General features: G+C 39.2%; 2 protein-coding genes across 2 annotated transcripts; both read left to right on the forward strand.

Annotated features, from left to right (window-relative positions):
- Positions 1–950: 950 nt before the first annotated feature.
- On the forward strand, positions 951–8,293 carry LOC134176488 (sushi, von Willebrand factor type A, EGF and pentraxin domain-containing protein 1-like). Its single transcript, XM_062643157.1, has 8 exons — positions 951–1,044; positions 1,108–1,422; positions 1,484–1,657; positions 3,405–3,614; positions 3,677–3,991; positions 4,054–4,227; positions 7,699–7,914; positions 7,968–8,293. Exons 1-8 carry the CDS (start codon positions 951–953, stop codon positions 8,291–8,293), a joined length of 1,824 nt encoding a protein of 607 aa, XP_062499141.1.
- Positions 8,294–8,655: 362 nt separating this feature from the next.
- On the forward strand, positions 8,656–13,732 carry LOC134198553 (CUB and sushi domain-containing protein 3-like). The gene is made up of 15 exons (XM_062667966.1): positions 8,656–8,769; positions 8,826–9,140; positions 9,291–9,467; positions 9,537–9,728; positions 9,793–9,978; positions 10,032–10,205; positions 10,269–10,454; positions 10,507–10,680; positions 10,743–10,916; positions 10,973–11,164; positions 11,222–11,398; positions 11,457–11,681; positions 11,742–11,846; positions 11,914–12,213; positions 12,809–13,732. Exons 1-15 carry the CDS (start codon positions 8,670–8,672, stop codon positions 13,582–13,584), a joined length of 3,453 nt encoding a protein of 1,150 aa, XP_062523950.1. The 5' UTR covers positions 8,656–8,669; the 3' UTR covers positions 13,585–13,732.
- Positions 13,733–14,630: the final 898 nt, after the last annotated feature.

A 14,630-nucleotide genomic window follows, 5' to 3' on the forward strand; every position in this document is an offset into this window, starting at 1 on the left:
CAAACAAAATTTCGGTTACAGTGGGCGTGTTGTAAAGAGGCGGGGTTCTGACACCCAGGACCCCTCTCCTCTATCCGCCTATGTAACAGAACGTAAATACGTCGAAGTTTTTGGATAAAATCCTATAACAACAAAAAATTTGCAATTTCTTGCCAATTTCCCGCAAGACCTTAATTTTTTGAAGATCTCAAGTACATGAGGCGACCATTTTGAAACCTGCAAGAAATGTTCTATGGATTAGTAGAATTTTGCTGTTGTTGCAAAGAAACGACGTTAAAACACTAGAAAAGCACATTATAGCAAAATGAAGTCAAAACAGTGCAACTAGATCAAAAAATCTAATGTAGATTTTTCAAAAATTTTGCACTGTAATATAAGAATCTTGCAATGTCTTGATTAATTAAGAACTTCGATCTCAAGTTGTCGAAACGTAAGAGAAATTGTTGATTTAATTATTCATTAGCCCAAACTTTTCCATTTTAGCAAGAGACTGTAAAATACCAAACGTTTTAAAAAACTGTGGATTATATGGAACGTATCACAAATATCCGGGAGTCGTAAACTTTACTCACGTCCATGGCTATTGTGTTGATGGAGCTACAAGCATGAATGTAAAAGTGACGGCAAATGGTCAAGTCAATCACCTTCTTGTAAAAGTAAAAACGTAGAGAAACAATTGCGCTTACTGTTTTTCCTGGTAATCAATTTTTATTTACAATACGGCATAATGTGTAAAATATAATATTTCATAATATATATATATATATATATATATATATATATATATATATATATATATATACATAATACTGATGTTTTGAATTTAATATTTAGAAACTCGATGTCCACCTCTTAGCGATCCCGAACATGGTACAATACAGATGAGCTCAGAAGAAAGGTTTGTAGACGATACGGCAGTTTACAGATGCCATTCCGGCTATGACCTAAATATGGATAAAAAAATTCAAGCATTTACTCGAATTTGCTTACAACCCGATAACCCTCACGAATACAACGGAACATGGAGCGAAAAACCGGCATGTTGTATACGTACGTCCTGTTTGTGTTAATCTTGTGACACTAATAACAGACTTGTATTTACAATAGCAAGGTCATGTCCGGATCCTTACAATTCTAACTTCAGAAATGGAAGCATACAGGGAAATGCGTATTTCTACCCCGAAACAATCTCACTAAATTGCGCGGAAGGTCACGAGCTCGTCGGCGGAGGATCCTATTATCAGTGCAATCAAAGTGGTCAGTGGCAAGAAATATCAAAACCCAGTGACGAGGCATTACAACAAGCCAATGAGAGAATCAACTCGGAACTTGAGAAAGTAAAAGCTTGCATATCGCCAAAGTCAAATTCAATCAAAACAAGGCACTTTCCCACCAAAGTGACACAATTTCCTACATGCCAACGTAAGAATATAACAATTACGTATTAGCTTAATATGTATATTGAGTATATTGTACCTTTCAGCTAAATATTGTATGAAACCTGTTGTTAACAGTCACTGTACTCTGGTTTCAAGGAGCTTCCATTATCCAAACAAAGTGATGTTTGACCGCAACTATGGATACTGCGTTGTTGGTAGCAACAGCTCTCAATGCAATTCACAAGGACTTTGGTCAAAAGCGTCACCAACCTGCGAACGTAAGATATACATTTCTGATTGATCAAGAAAACAGTTTTAATAACAGTTAGAGATTGGCGCAAACAGATTGCTTCTGACTGAACCACGCTGTTACGTACAGAAGAAAATCTTGTGTGATTTGGTCTAATGCGTGCTAATAGGCGTAATAAACTTTGAAGTTATGCGCGTCGAAGAGATAAGTTTTTCAAAATTGACGAGTCAAATAAGATAATAAGTTACCCAGACCGTTATCATAAACTGAAAAATGGCTTTATCTCTTTCAGTAATTTAGTTTTAGTACGTAATTCTATATGTCATGGCTTGGAAATTTTCCTCTTTTACTATTAGCTCATAACCCTGAGCAGCAAGGAAAGGCCACAGACATGCTAAAATCAAAAATTATTTTAAAATTTTATATGATAGTTCTAAAGGCGTACACATACCGGAAAAATAATTTGATTTTAAAAGTAGGGTTTCTATTAGAAAATTTCGCGGTAATGTGATTCCAAGTGATCGCATCCGGTTTCGAGGAACAGATTCCGGGCGTGTACCTAGAACATAAAAGTGAGAACGGAAGTCGCGTTAGCGCAAGTGAAATAGGTAACGCACAAGACTCGAGCGTGTACTACGGTTAGAATGGTTAGGCGATGTATGGTAGCTGCGTGCTATAGTACGGTGAAAGAAGGTGTGAGGCTCTTTCAGTTTCCGAAGACCACGAACAAAGACGAAAGTGGGAGGAACAACAGACAACGAGAGTTCGCTGGGAAGCTCCAAGTGATTGTGTAGTCATTAAATCGAAGCAGACTGCTTTGAAGATGAACCAGGATTGTGTGAGCAATTTAGTTTAGGCTACTGGGCGCCGAAATTGAGACGAATACCGTACGTACTAATTGAGACAGTGCGAGTACTGAGCGGTAGGAACAACCAAGAAAGATGAGATTGGCATATGAAAAACCTGAAAGAAAGACAGTAGGTTGTATTTAGATTTTACAGAAGTGTGCATGTAATGATGAATTAAATTGATCTAGCCCTATGAGTCACTGAACAATTTGTACAGTGGCACAGAATCTTCCAATTACTGACAAGAGGCACGACATCCAGTTTACACCATCATGCTAATTGATAGTAAGAAGTATATCTGTATGTCTCCTGTACAGCACAGAGATCCCTTGTTAAAGTCAGCATTGTTGGTAGAATTAATTAGTTTTATTTCTCATGAATTGGAGGAGAATCAATTCTAGACAATGCCAACATCCTGCTGTTTGCAGTATGCAGAACACACACATCTAGGCAGACGCCAGAGAATCCTGAGTGTTCAGTGATGCAGTGTTGTCAAGTATTTCCTGGCAACACCCACAATGATGACCAGAGGTCAGCAACAACAACTACATGTAGTTGTACAGCTAGACATATTTCCACTACATGACTTGTAATATCAGCCTAAACTGTTTAATACCACGATAAATCAAGTAGCTGTTCGTTTTTCTCGTCATCGGGTGCTACCAGCGATGGCGTCTCAGTGGCAAAGCTAGACAGCTCCAGCTATTCTACGGCTTTGCTTTTGTCGTCTGCCGAGCCATTCTCTACATCAAAAGTATCTACTCCATACGATTCTGAAGGTTCTACGCACACAGACCGTTTCAAACCGTCATTCAACGACGATTCCGGAGGCTGATATAACCGTAAATAACGGTTTTTTGCGCGCTAACGATTGTATCTCGTGACGAATGTGAATATAAAATACTAAAGTTTGAATTTAATATTTAGGAATTCAATGTCTACCTCTTAGCGATCCCGAACATGGTACAGTACAGTTGAGCTCAGAACAAAGGTTTGTAGATGATACGGCAGTTTACAGCTGCCATTCCGGTTATGATCTAAATATGGATAAAAAGATTCAAAGATTTACTCGAACTTGCTTACAACTCGATAACCCTCACGAATGCAAAGGAACGTGGAGCGAAAAATCGCCATGTTGTATACGTACGTCCTGTTTGTGTTAATCTTGTGACACTAATAACAGACTTGTATTACAATAGCAAGGTCGTGTCCGGATCCTAACAATTCTAACTTCAGAAATGGAAGTATACAGGGAAATGCGTATTTCTACCCCGAAACTATCTCACTAAATTGCGCGGAAGGTCACGAGCTGGTCGGCGGAGGATCCTATTTTCGGTGCAATCAAAGTGGTCAGTGGCATGAAATATCAAAACCCAGTGACGAGGCATTACAACAAGCCACTGATAGAATAAACTCGGAACTTAAAAAATTGAAAGCCTGCATATCATCAAGTTCAAATTCAATCAAGACAAGGCACTTTCCTACCAAAGTGACACAATTTCCCACCTGTCAATGTAAGAATATAACAATTTACGCATTAACTTAGTATATATATTGAGTGCATTGTACCTTTTAGCTAAATATTGCAGGAAACCTGTTGTTAACAGTCACTGTTCTCTGGTTTCAAGGAGTTTCCATTACCCAAACAAAGTGATGTTTGACCGCAACTATGGATACTGCGTTGTTGGCAGTAACAGCTCTGAATGCAATTCACAAGGACTTTGGTCAAAAGCGTCACCAACCTGCGAACGTAAGATATAAATTTTGATTGACTAAGCAAACCGTTTGAATAAAAGTTAGAAAATTGGCGCAAACAAACTGCTTCTGACTGAACCACATTGTTACGTAAAGATGTAAATTTGTGATTGGGCCTAACGCGTGTTAACAGGCATAATTAACTTGAAACTATGCGCGTCCAAGAGATTAGTTTTTCAAAACTGACAAATCAAGTAAAGAAATAATTTGCTTAAACCATTATCATAACTAAAAAATTGCTTCAGTAATTTAGTTTGGGTACGTAATTCTATATGTCATTGCCTGGAAATTTTCCTTCTTTTTTTTACTATTAGTTAGATCATAACCCTGAGCAGCAAAGACGGTCTAGAGGCCCACTGACATGCTAAAATCAAAAATTATTATAAAAGTTTATATAATAATTGTAAAGGCGTACATATACCGGAAAAAACAATTTTAGATTTTTAAAGTAATGTTTCTATAATATATTGGCACCGTAATGTGCTTCTGGGTTATCGCATCCGGTTTCGAGGACCAGATTCGGGGCGTGTACATATGTCATGCGAAGTGAGAACGAAAGTCGCGTTAGCGCAAGTGAAATAGGTAGTAGTAGTTGTATTTAAACTTTACAGAAGTGTACATGTAGTGATGAATTAATCAGATTGATCTAGCTCTATGAGTCACTGAACAATTCGTACAGTAGGACAGAATCTTCGAACTGCTGACAACAGGCATGAGTTTACACTATCGTGCTTAATGATAGTAAGAAGTATTTCTGTATATCTCCTGGGCAGCACAGAAATCCATTGTTGAGGTCAGCATTTTTGATAGAACTAATTTGTGTTGATTCTCATGAATTGGAGGGGATCAGTTCAAGGCAATGCCATAGTCCTGCTGTCTGCAGTCTGCAGAACCAACACATCTAGGCAGACGCCACAAAATCCTGAGTGTTCAGTGATGCAGTTTGTCAAGTATGTCCTGGCAACACCCACAATGATGACCAGATGTCAGCAACAACAAATACATGTAGTTGTACACCTAAACAAAATTTCACTACATGACTTGTAAATAGCAGCTTAAACTGCTCAATACCACAATAAATCTAGTGGTCGTTCGTTTTGCTCGTCTTCGGGTGCTACCAGCGATGGCGTCTTAGTGGCGACAGGCTCAAAGCTAGACAGCTCCACCAATTCTGCGGCTTCACTTTTGTCGTCTTCCGACCATCCACATCACCAGTATCTACTCCATACGATACTGAAGGTTCTACGCACACAGACCGTTTCAAACCGTCATGCAATGACGATTCGGGAGTCTGACGTAGCCGCAAACAATGGTGTTTTGCACGCTAACGATTGCACCTCGTGAAGAATGTGATCAAGCAAAGCTTTCTTGAGATCATATCCGTCTTCATCACTAGAGCCACTTGCTCTGTCGCGTTCATTGACTGAGCTAGTCATCGAAACGTTTTGCGCTAACGCGACATCCGTTCTCACAATTACGTCGTATGTAGAGCACCGTCGCTGTTATCAGACCACCATCAATCATCGGACAGCCGAGCAAGAAGTAAACGAAGTAAGACTAAGTGCTGCTGAAGCCCACTGTAAGAAGAATTAGTAAAGACTGTGATTCCAGACGCGGGACTTCCAAAGGCTTGGAACGGTTATGCTAGGACGGTAAACATGATCCTTCTCTGCGACCCCGTTCATCGAACACCACCATTTCATCGAACACGACCTCCCCATGAAAAATACCCTAAGGCAATTCTGCAACTTTGCACCTGAGATAGGTTTATTGGTAACAAGCTAACAATATAACTGTCTCCGTTTGATACTCTTCAGGAGAGATTGCGCATGCTCATTGAGTCGAGGTAACGCCCCTTTCGTCGTATAGTAGGTTTTTCCTTTGCAGCAGCAGTCTGCAGATATAATGTTATGAGAGAGAGAGAGAGAGTTGAAAGGAAATATCGTGTGGCCAACATTCATTTGTCCTTTTTTGGACTCAGAAACGGTTATTAACGGAAATTGCTGAATATTCTATGCTGACAAGCTCACTCTATTGGCATCTACTAACCCTCCGGTAATGTCTAGTCTTCCTAACGTACGAATTGCAACTTCTGAGTGTCTAGCAGTACAACTGCATGGACAGGCTTGATGCACACGGATGTAGTAGAAGATTCACGTCATCCATGTTCGAGCTTTGCGACGAACACATTCTTCAAATTGGCACAGCAACAGCCCGTGCTTTCCTTTTAAGGACCATAAATTGGTATTTGTCTATGAATAGAACGTGTGCAGAAGTTTCTATCTCCTTTTGATATCAACCATGGCATGACCTTGCACTGTCACAACGTGCAGCACGTCATCGTTGGTAAAACTAGCTGTACTGAACGCAGAAACTTTGACTACAATCAGAGCAGCTAGAACCTTCACCTATGCTTCTACTAGGTAAAGTTGAATTAGATTACGTCAAGTCCTTGTGAACGCTACGCGACGACTTTCTTTGACAAGGGTTAAAAAGAGCGGTTTAGCACTTCAATCGTACCCTATCATTGGTTTCGGTTGTCGTTTTCTTGGTTGAACGGCTAGTTCGTCCAAGCGACATCTTTTACACGTCCTAGTGGGGACGTGGTTTTACGAGAAATGACTCAGAATTGCCGTCAATTCTCTAGGCGAGCGTTCTTAGTTCTGCGGCTTTTTATATAACTGAATTTAGTCAGCTGCAGTCATTTGAAACCTAGAGCTGGTGCCGAGAAGGTAGCAAGTCAAGAAAATGGGGGTCCGAAGATTGGCGCCGTTACCATGAGCGTTTTACAGACACTGACTCATACAGATCTTGGCTGACATGCAGGGTAACAACGCGATTTGTAGGTAAAGAGTTTTTGATTAGTGATATATAAGTAACTAGCCTCAAAGATGCGTGTGAGCAATTTAAACGCTATTGTCCGGTGAACGATGCGTTGCTTCGATGAACGAGGTATGCAAGGCTCCGCACAGGTTTCAATCTCACTCTAAGCAGAGAAGAGGCACAATGCTTTCTTTTGGTCTGGTCAATTACAAGTTGGATACCTACATTTATGATGTGGTAGGGACTGCGTTCAAAAACGGATAACCGAGAACTCGCGTCCGGAATATGATCGTGTCCGAGGAACGGGGCCGTGCCCTACATGCCCCGAATCTACTGCTCGAAACCAAATGCGATAAACCGAAAGCAATTTACAGTGCAATTTCCCTATATAAATCTTGCTTTTTAAAATCTAAGAATTATTTTTCCGGGTATGTACACCATTAGAACTATCATATAAAAAGTTAATTAAGATATTTTTTGATTTTTTATGTCTGTGGCCCTTTAAAATATATTATATTTCTATATAATATAAGCTAAAGCCGACGCCTTTAAGCAAATAGTAAATATACATTTTTAAAAGTGTTTTGTCTAAAGCCTCACGTGCCAGACGGCTTCCGCAGATTCTGACATATTATTGCTCTAGGTATACAATGTCCGTCTCTTACATCTATAAGAAACGGCGGCTTTGTCCTGAATAAAGACAACAGATATGTAGACACCAAAGCGCGCTACACCTGCAACAGAGGCTACGATCTCTTGATGGATGCAAAGAGGTCATCTTACGACCGGCAATGCCGTCAAGCTAGAGACATGAAAAGATGTGAAGGATACTGGAGCGGAAGAAAACCGTGCTGCATACGTAAGTTTTATATCCGAAGTAACAATACAATAACCAATTCATTTCTATATTAGCAAGATCTTGTCCGAATCCTAAACCATTTGTGAACGGAACGGTTATTGGAGATAATTTCTTTTTTCCGGAAACAATTTCAATCAGCTGTGATGTCGGCCACGAATTGACAAAATATGGACCAGTTTATCAATGCAATGAAACAGGGTCTTGGGTTCCTCTATCCGGTCCATTGCCAAAATGGCATAAACCCAATAATTTGCGGACTACAGCAAAACTGCAGCTAGTCCAAACTTGTCTAAGAAGAAATAGCATTCAAACGAAAAATTTCGGAAATTTTGAACTAAATTTTGCAAGATGCGAACGTAAGAACAGTGCACGTTTCTAAAACAATTTTATACTGGATGGCGTGTTTAGCGGTCGGCTGCGGAAAACCTAAAATTCCTGTGAATGGACAATGTTCAGGATGTTACTATCAGTTTAATGGAGTTGCGCGATATACATGCAATCCGGGATACTGCATAGTTGGACCAAACAAAACTCAATGTAACTCATTAGGACAATGGTCGAATAAGGCACCCATCTGCAAAAGTAAGTATGGTATTAAAATTGATATATAAAATACTAAAGTTTGAATTTAATATTTAGGAATTCAATGTCCACCTCTTAGCGATCCCGAACATGGTACAGTACAGTTGAGCTCAGAACAAAGGTTTGTAGATGACACGGCAGTTTACAGATGCCATTCAGGCTATGACCTAAATATGGATAAAAACATTCAAAGATTTACTCGAACTTGCTTACAACTCTATAACCCTCACGAATGCAAAGGAACGTGGAGCGGAAAACCACCATGTTGTATACGTACGTCCTGTTTGTGTTAATCTTGTGACACTAATAACAGACTTGTATTACAATAGCAAGGTCGTGTCCGGATCCTAACAATTCCAACTTCACAAATGGACGCATGCAAGGGAATGCGTATTTTTACCCAATGACAATCTCACTAAAGTGCATAAATGGTCACGAACTCGTTGGCGGAGGACCCTACTTTCAGTGCAATCAAAGTGGTCAGTGGCATGAAGTATCAAAACACAGTAACGAGGCATTAAACCAGCCAACAGAAAGAATCAATTCAGAACTCGAAAAAGTCAAGAATTGCATATCGCCAATACCAGAAACAATCAGAACAAAACACTTTTTACCCAAAGTGAGACAATTCCCTACCTGCCAACGTAAGAATAGCAAATCTTTAATATTAACTTTTATTAAATCAGCTATCTGTAATGTTCATGATCTCTCTCTCTCTCTCTCTCTCTCTCTCTCTCTCTCTCTCTATATATATATATATATATATATATATATATATATATATATATATATAGCTGTATGGTGTGGACGACCTCCTTTGCTACTGAATGGGAGGTATGAAGGACACGTCTTTACCTACGGAGCGATGGTACTCTACCACTGCAACGTGGGATACTGTCTCGTTGGAACCAATACCTCCATTTGTTTGAAAGAAGGTTACTGGCTTTCAAACACACAGAGAAAATGTCAAAGTATATATATAATTACCAAAACAAAAATGCCATGCTAGACAAATTTCAACTTGTATTGATTGGTCATAGTTCTGAAATGTCCTAATTTACAATCGATATCAAATGGTTCAGTTTCGGTGTCGTCAAACTTTTTGGGCGGAACGGCTACTTATCAATGCAAAATTGGCTTTGATTTGATTGGTTCTCGTACAAGATCGTGCCAGGAACATTCATCAACGCATTGCAGCTTGACATGGACTGAAAATCCACCAACATGTAGAGGTTATTGAATAAGGAATTAATAGTACTTGCTAACGTTCGAGTTGCTACTGGCAATTGTATTTAGCTAAAGATTGCGGTGATCCGGGTGTCATTAGTCGTGGAAGAATAGCCGTGATCCAAGGAGACGGAAGGCGATATCCAAGTTACATCCAGTTTATATGTAGTCTAGGATATCAAATTGTCGAAGGCACAGAGTTTATGACATGTTCAAGTTCAAAATTGTGGAAGGGAAAACGGCCAAAGTGTCAACGTAAACGCTTACTAACTTACACTAGAAATAAGTTCAATTGCTATATATTTCAGCTGTTTATTGTGGTGAGTTGGAACAACCCAAGCATGGCGAAATTATAGGCAACAACTTCTATTTTGGAGAATCCGTGACGTTTTCTTGCAATAGAGGATACATGATGATAGGAAAAAAGACATCAACGTGCGAGGCGTCTGGTACATGGACCAATACGCCACCCAGATGTATTGGTAGAGAGCGCTTCGTAAAACTGCCAACAGTGAATGTTTAGTAAGTTCAATTGTGTCTTTTAGAAACGAGATGTTTTCCAATTCAAAGACAAAAACACGGTCGTGTTGTTGGAAACGGCAACAAAATTGGGTCTGTTCTTGTATTTAAATGTACGCTAGGATATGCCCTGAAGGGATCTTCAACACTTCACTGCGTCCAAATCAAAAATTTACCAGCAAAATGGAACATGCCCATACCGGAATGCCAAGGCAAATATTAAATTCTTTGCAGTTTAGAGGTAAAGTATAAGATGTTTTGCAGGAATACGGTGCGAGCCCTTACAGCCTCCTGAAAACGGGTTTATCAGTGGCAGGAGTTACACGTTTCCGAATTATGTTGTGTATGTATGTAAAGAAGGATACAGACTTATTGGAGCATCAAAACGCAACTGCAATGCATCTGGACAATGGAGAGGATTAGCGCCAAATTGCCAACGTACAAGAGCAGTTGTCACAAAGATATCCTTACTGCAATTCTGATTACGTCTTGTTGTCTAGGTACTACATGCCCATCAATTCAAAACCCGCTAAATGGAGAATTGGTTGGCGATGATTTTTCTGTAAACTCTACAGTTCAATTCGTTTGTAATGCCGGATATGCTGTGCGAGGTTCGTCTAAGTCTACCTGCCTTTTGCAAGGAATGTGGTCACATGACCCTCCAACATGCCAAAGTTTGTTGTATGTTTTTGTTTTAGTTGGGTATTAGAACGAAATGTTATCTTAATAGTTATAAAATGCGCATCACCGCCTAGACCAAAGTTTGGTAAAGTATTTGTTTCGCAAACTCATGTCCGAAGCGTTGCTCGGTACTCTTGCTCAATTGGGTACAGGCTCGTTGGCGTCACTCACAGGCAATGTAGACAAACCTCTAAGTTTACTGTCGAAGCCACGTGGAGCGCTGAGCCTCCCAAATGTATTCGTAAGAAAAGCATTATAATACCCATGATTGTATATTTGCTCAACGCATATTACTTAGCTGTGAGATGTTCTACACTACATGCTCCACTAAACGGAAAAATTGTTGGTGGCAATTTCTATTATCCAAATTTCGTGCTTTACTCGTGTGACTATGGATACCAGATACTTTCTGGTAACAGCACTAGAAAATGCAACGAAATAGGAAAATGGACAGGCATTGCGCCTTTGTGCAAAGGTGGTCAATCACGCACAGATCAATTTGATATCAACCAATAAAAATATTTTGTCATCAGGTGTTTGTGAAGTTGCAAGACCTAATTGTTCAAACGCTGAGATTTGTGCAGCAGACAGCGACGGCAGTGCAACGTGTATATGCAAATCGCGGTCTGCTTGTCCATTAGATGTCAGACCGGTCTGCGGTTCTGATGGGAGAACTTATATAAACAAGTGTTTATTGGAAGTCGAGGCATGCCTGTTTGGATCAGATTCATTAAGAATGATTAGTCAAGAAGCTTGTGGTAAATTGCAATACTGCAGGATAAATATAAACCTGACAAAATATTTCACTACAAATGTAGAGTTCTCTTGTCATGTCTGCCATTCAAATGCTGATTGTGTGGAAAATACCAATTGCAGCTGCAAACCTCGTTTTATTGGTGACGGAAGAGAATGTTGTTTTGAAGGTTTAGTTAAACTCAATTTTTAGTAATATGTGTAAAATATACCAGCAAACTTTCAACGTTGTTTTAGAATTGATCAACCAGGTGGCGTTACTTGGATCTGCAGCATGGTTCGATTGCCAAGAATCGTGCGATCTTCCGTTTCGTTCTACTCAATGGTACTTGAATGGTCAACTTCTAGACCACTTAGATACTAAATCTAGATTTGCGGTTTCAACAAACGGACAAGGACTTTCAATTACAAAACTAAAGTTAGAAGATGCTGGTGAGTATACATGCAAGGTGACAAGCTACAGGATTACTTACGAACGACATGGACATTTGGATGTCATCGATCCAAGCAACCAATTTTCGACAATTTCTCCATGTTGTAAGAGGAATTTAAAATAAAAATTTTCTTAATAGTAATAAAGTAATAATTAAAAAGCAAACTAAATTGAACAGCTCTAAAATTATATATTACATTATTGATACTAAAAATAGTAGTTAGAAACGTCTAAAAGTAAGTCAACAAATCAACGTTTGTAGTAAATAATGAAATACAGATTGGCATTATCAAATCTCGTATTAAATTGACTTTTTAAACAGTACGATCATTATTTGTAAATAATCCTATCTTAATACCAATACTTAACTAACGAAGTAGCTCTAATAATTTTTTGTGTAAACGCGCTAATATGTTAAGAGCTGCGACCCCAGCTTTACGCTTCAACGAGTTTCAACACGTGGCACTGCAATGTGGAAAACTATTGAGCATTTTGCAATTAGTTAGAATAGTACACAACACATGCAGCTTACACATCATGCATGATCTCATGCGAATACTGCGGGGTGTATTCCTCAATTATCATTCACATGTAATTGAGTTATAGTCGTTATGTTCAGTTTATATATTTTACGGTATAACATCTTCAGATTATAACAAACATGTAGCAATTCTTAAAATATTTCTAACTTGTATGCAGCATCCGATTGTGGGAAAAGTTGTGCTAGAAAGCCATTTGTTGCTGGTGGCGACACGACTAGTCCTGGTGAATTCCCATGGCAAGCAATGCTGTGTTCTCCTCGGTTGGGACAACATTGTGGAGGAGTTCTCATTTCAGAGAGATGTGTGCTAACAGCAGCACATTGCTTAAAGTATCAGAGCATTAATAGAAAAACTATCACAGTTTGCTTGGGCAAACATTGCGGCAATTGCTCCGAATCTGATTCTCTCTCCAATTCCGTTTGTTCCAATTCATCGTCGATAATCATACATCCAAATTTTAATCAAACTTCTTACGACCATGATATTGCCGTTTTGAAACTTGCTCGTTCGGTTAACTGCAATTGTCGAACGATCATGCCTGTGTGTCTACCAGACAAGACAAGAGATTCGTCATACATCCGTGCTCAACAAAACGGCATCGTCACTGGATGGGGTCGCGTCAATTCGACTGTCAGCAGATCTAGATGTTTACGTAAATGCGACGTCAGGTTAAAATCTCGCCGTCTTTGTCAAATAAAGCATCAAGGTTACCAAATAACTGAGAGCATGCTGTGTGCTACTGATTACAACGGTGCCTGTGAAGGAGACAGTGGCGGACCTCTGGTGGTAAAGAACAGAAAGTTTGGAGGTCGCTATGTGTTGGCAGGAGTTGTGAGTTGGGGAATTGGTTGTGGCGAAAAGACAAAGTTTGGAGTCTACACAGATGTGATCAGTCATCTTGACTGGATCAAGTCGACTTGTGGCATCAACTGAATATTGCAGTTTATAGAGATTATCTCGTTTCTAAGGAAGACAAAGAACTTTGAGTTTTCTTTCTGCTTTTTTGCATGCTTGCGTTCGTCTGTTTAGACGTAGAAAAGGTTAATGAATCGTGAAAACAAGAATATAGCAAAGTCTTCGCAAAGCACACGTAATGGCTGTTCAAATTATAAACGTTGATGATTGTCTCGAAAACGACTCCATCAAGTATCCGATAACTTTTTTATTTGGATCAACATATTTATTAGTTTCTTTAGACAATAACATGATGCTGTTAAATGCAATTCGAAAATTTAGTTAATGTAACCTCCAGTCTGCAGTCACGATCATTTCCTTAGTTAATGGTTATTATTATTTTAACACTGCTGGCGTACAGTAATAGATGAATTTCAATATCGACCCTGTCGCCAAGCTTTAATAACATATCTACCAAACACTTCTTCAAAATTTCCTTTTATACTTTTCAGATATTCGCAACCCAAACTAAATTTGACCAGTTCGTATTGCACATGAAACAAATGTGCAGTAGCAATAGTCGGCCTAATCGTTTTTAAATGCAATCAAAGGGTTTGATACCATAGATTAAATTTACTAACAACATTGATTTATGCAATGTGATGTGTGGCTGAATCTACGATACCGCGGTCTGGATCGCGAGCAAGACGCACGGTACCAATGCAACACCGACTAACTTCTAAATCCAGCTAATGGTAGTAGAAGTATTCCTGTTACTTTTTGTAGGGCAACATAATGAAACAAGAAGAGGAACAAAAAGAAGCAAATTCTCATAGCAAGTTCATTACCAGAGCTCTGACTCTTAGAAAACCCGCTCATTGTGGAAACAATAAGATTATTTGGTAAACTGTACGTGTTTGCCCTCACTAGGAAGGATTCCTACACATAATCTGCGCTTACATGGAACTCACATACCAGCTAGAGCCTAACTCAACTAACTGTGACTTTTTGTTGTAATGTTTTATGGCAATTTGCGTATTCCAGTGGGGTATGTAAGTAAGGGAAGTTCTTAGGAGGTTAATTCC

This window comes from Corticium candelabrum, chromosome 2 (assembly GCF_963422355.1).
Source record: "Corticium candelabrum chromosome 2, ooCorCand1.1, whole genome shotgun sequence".
Taxonomy (NCBI): Eukaryota; Metazoa; Porifera; class Homoscleromorpha; order Homosclerophorida; family Plakinidae; genus Corticium; species Corticium candelabrum.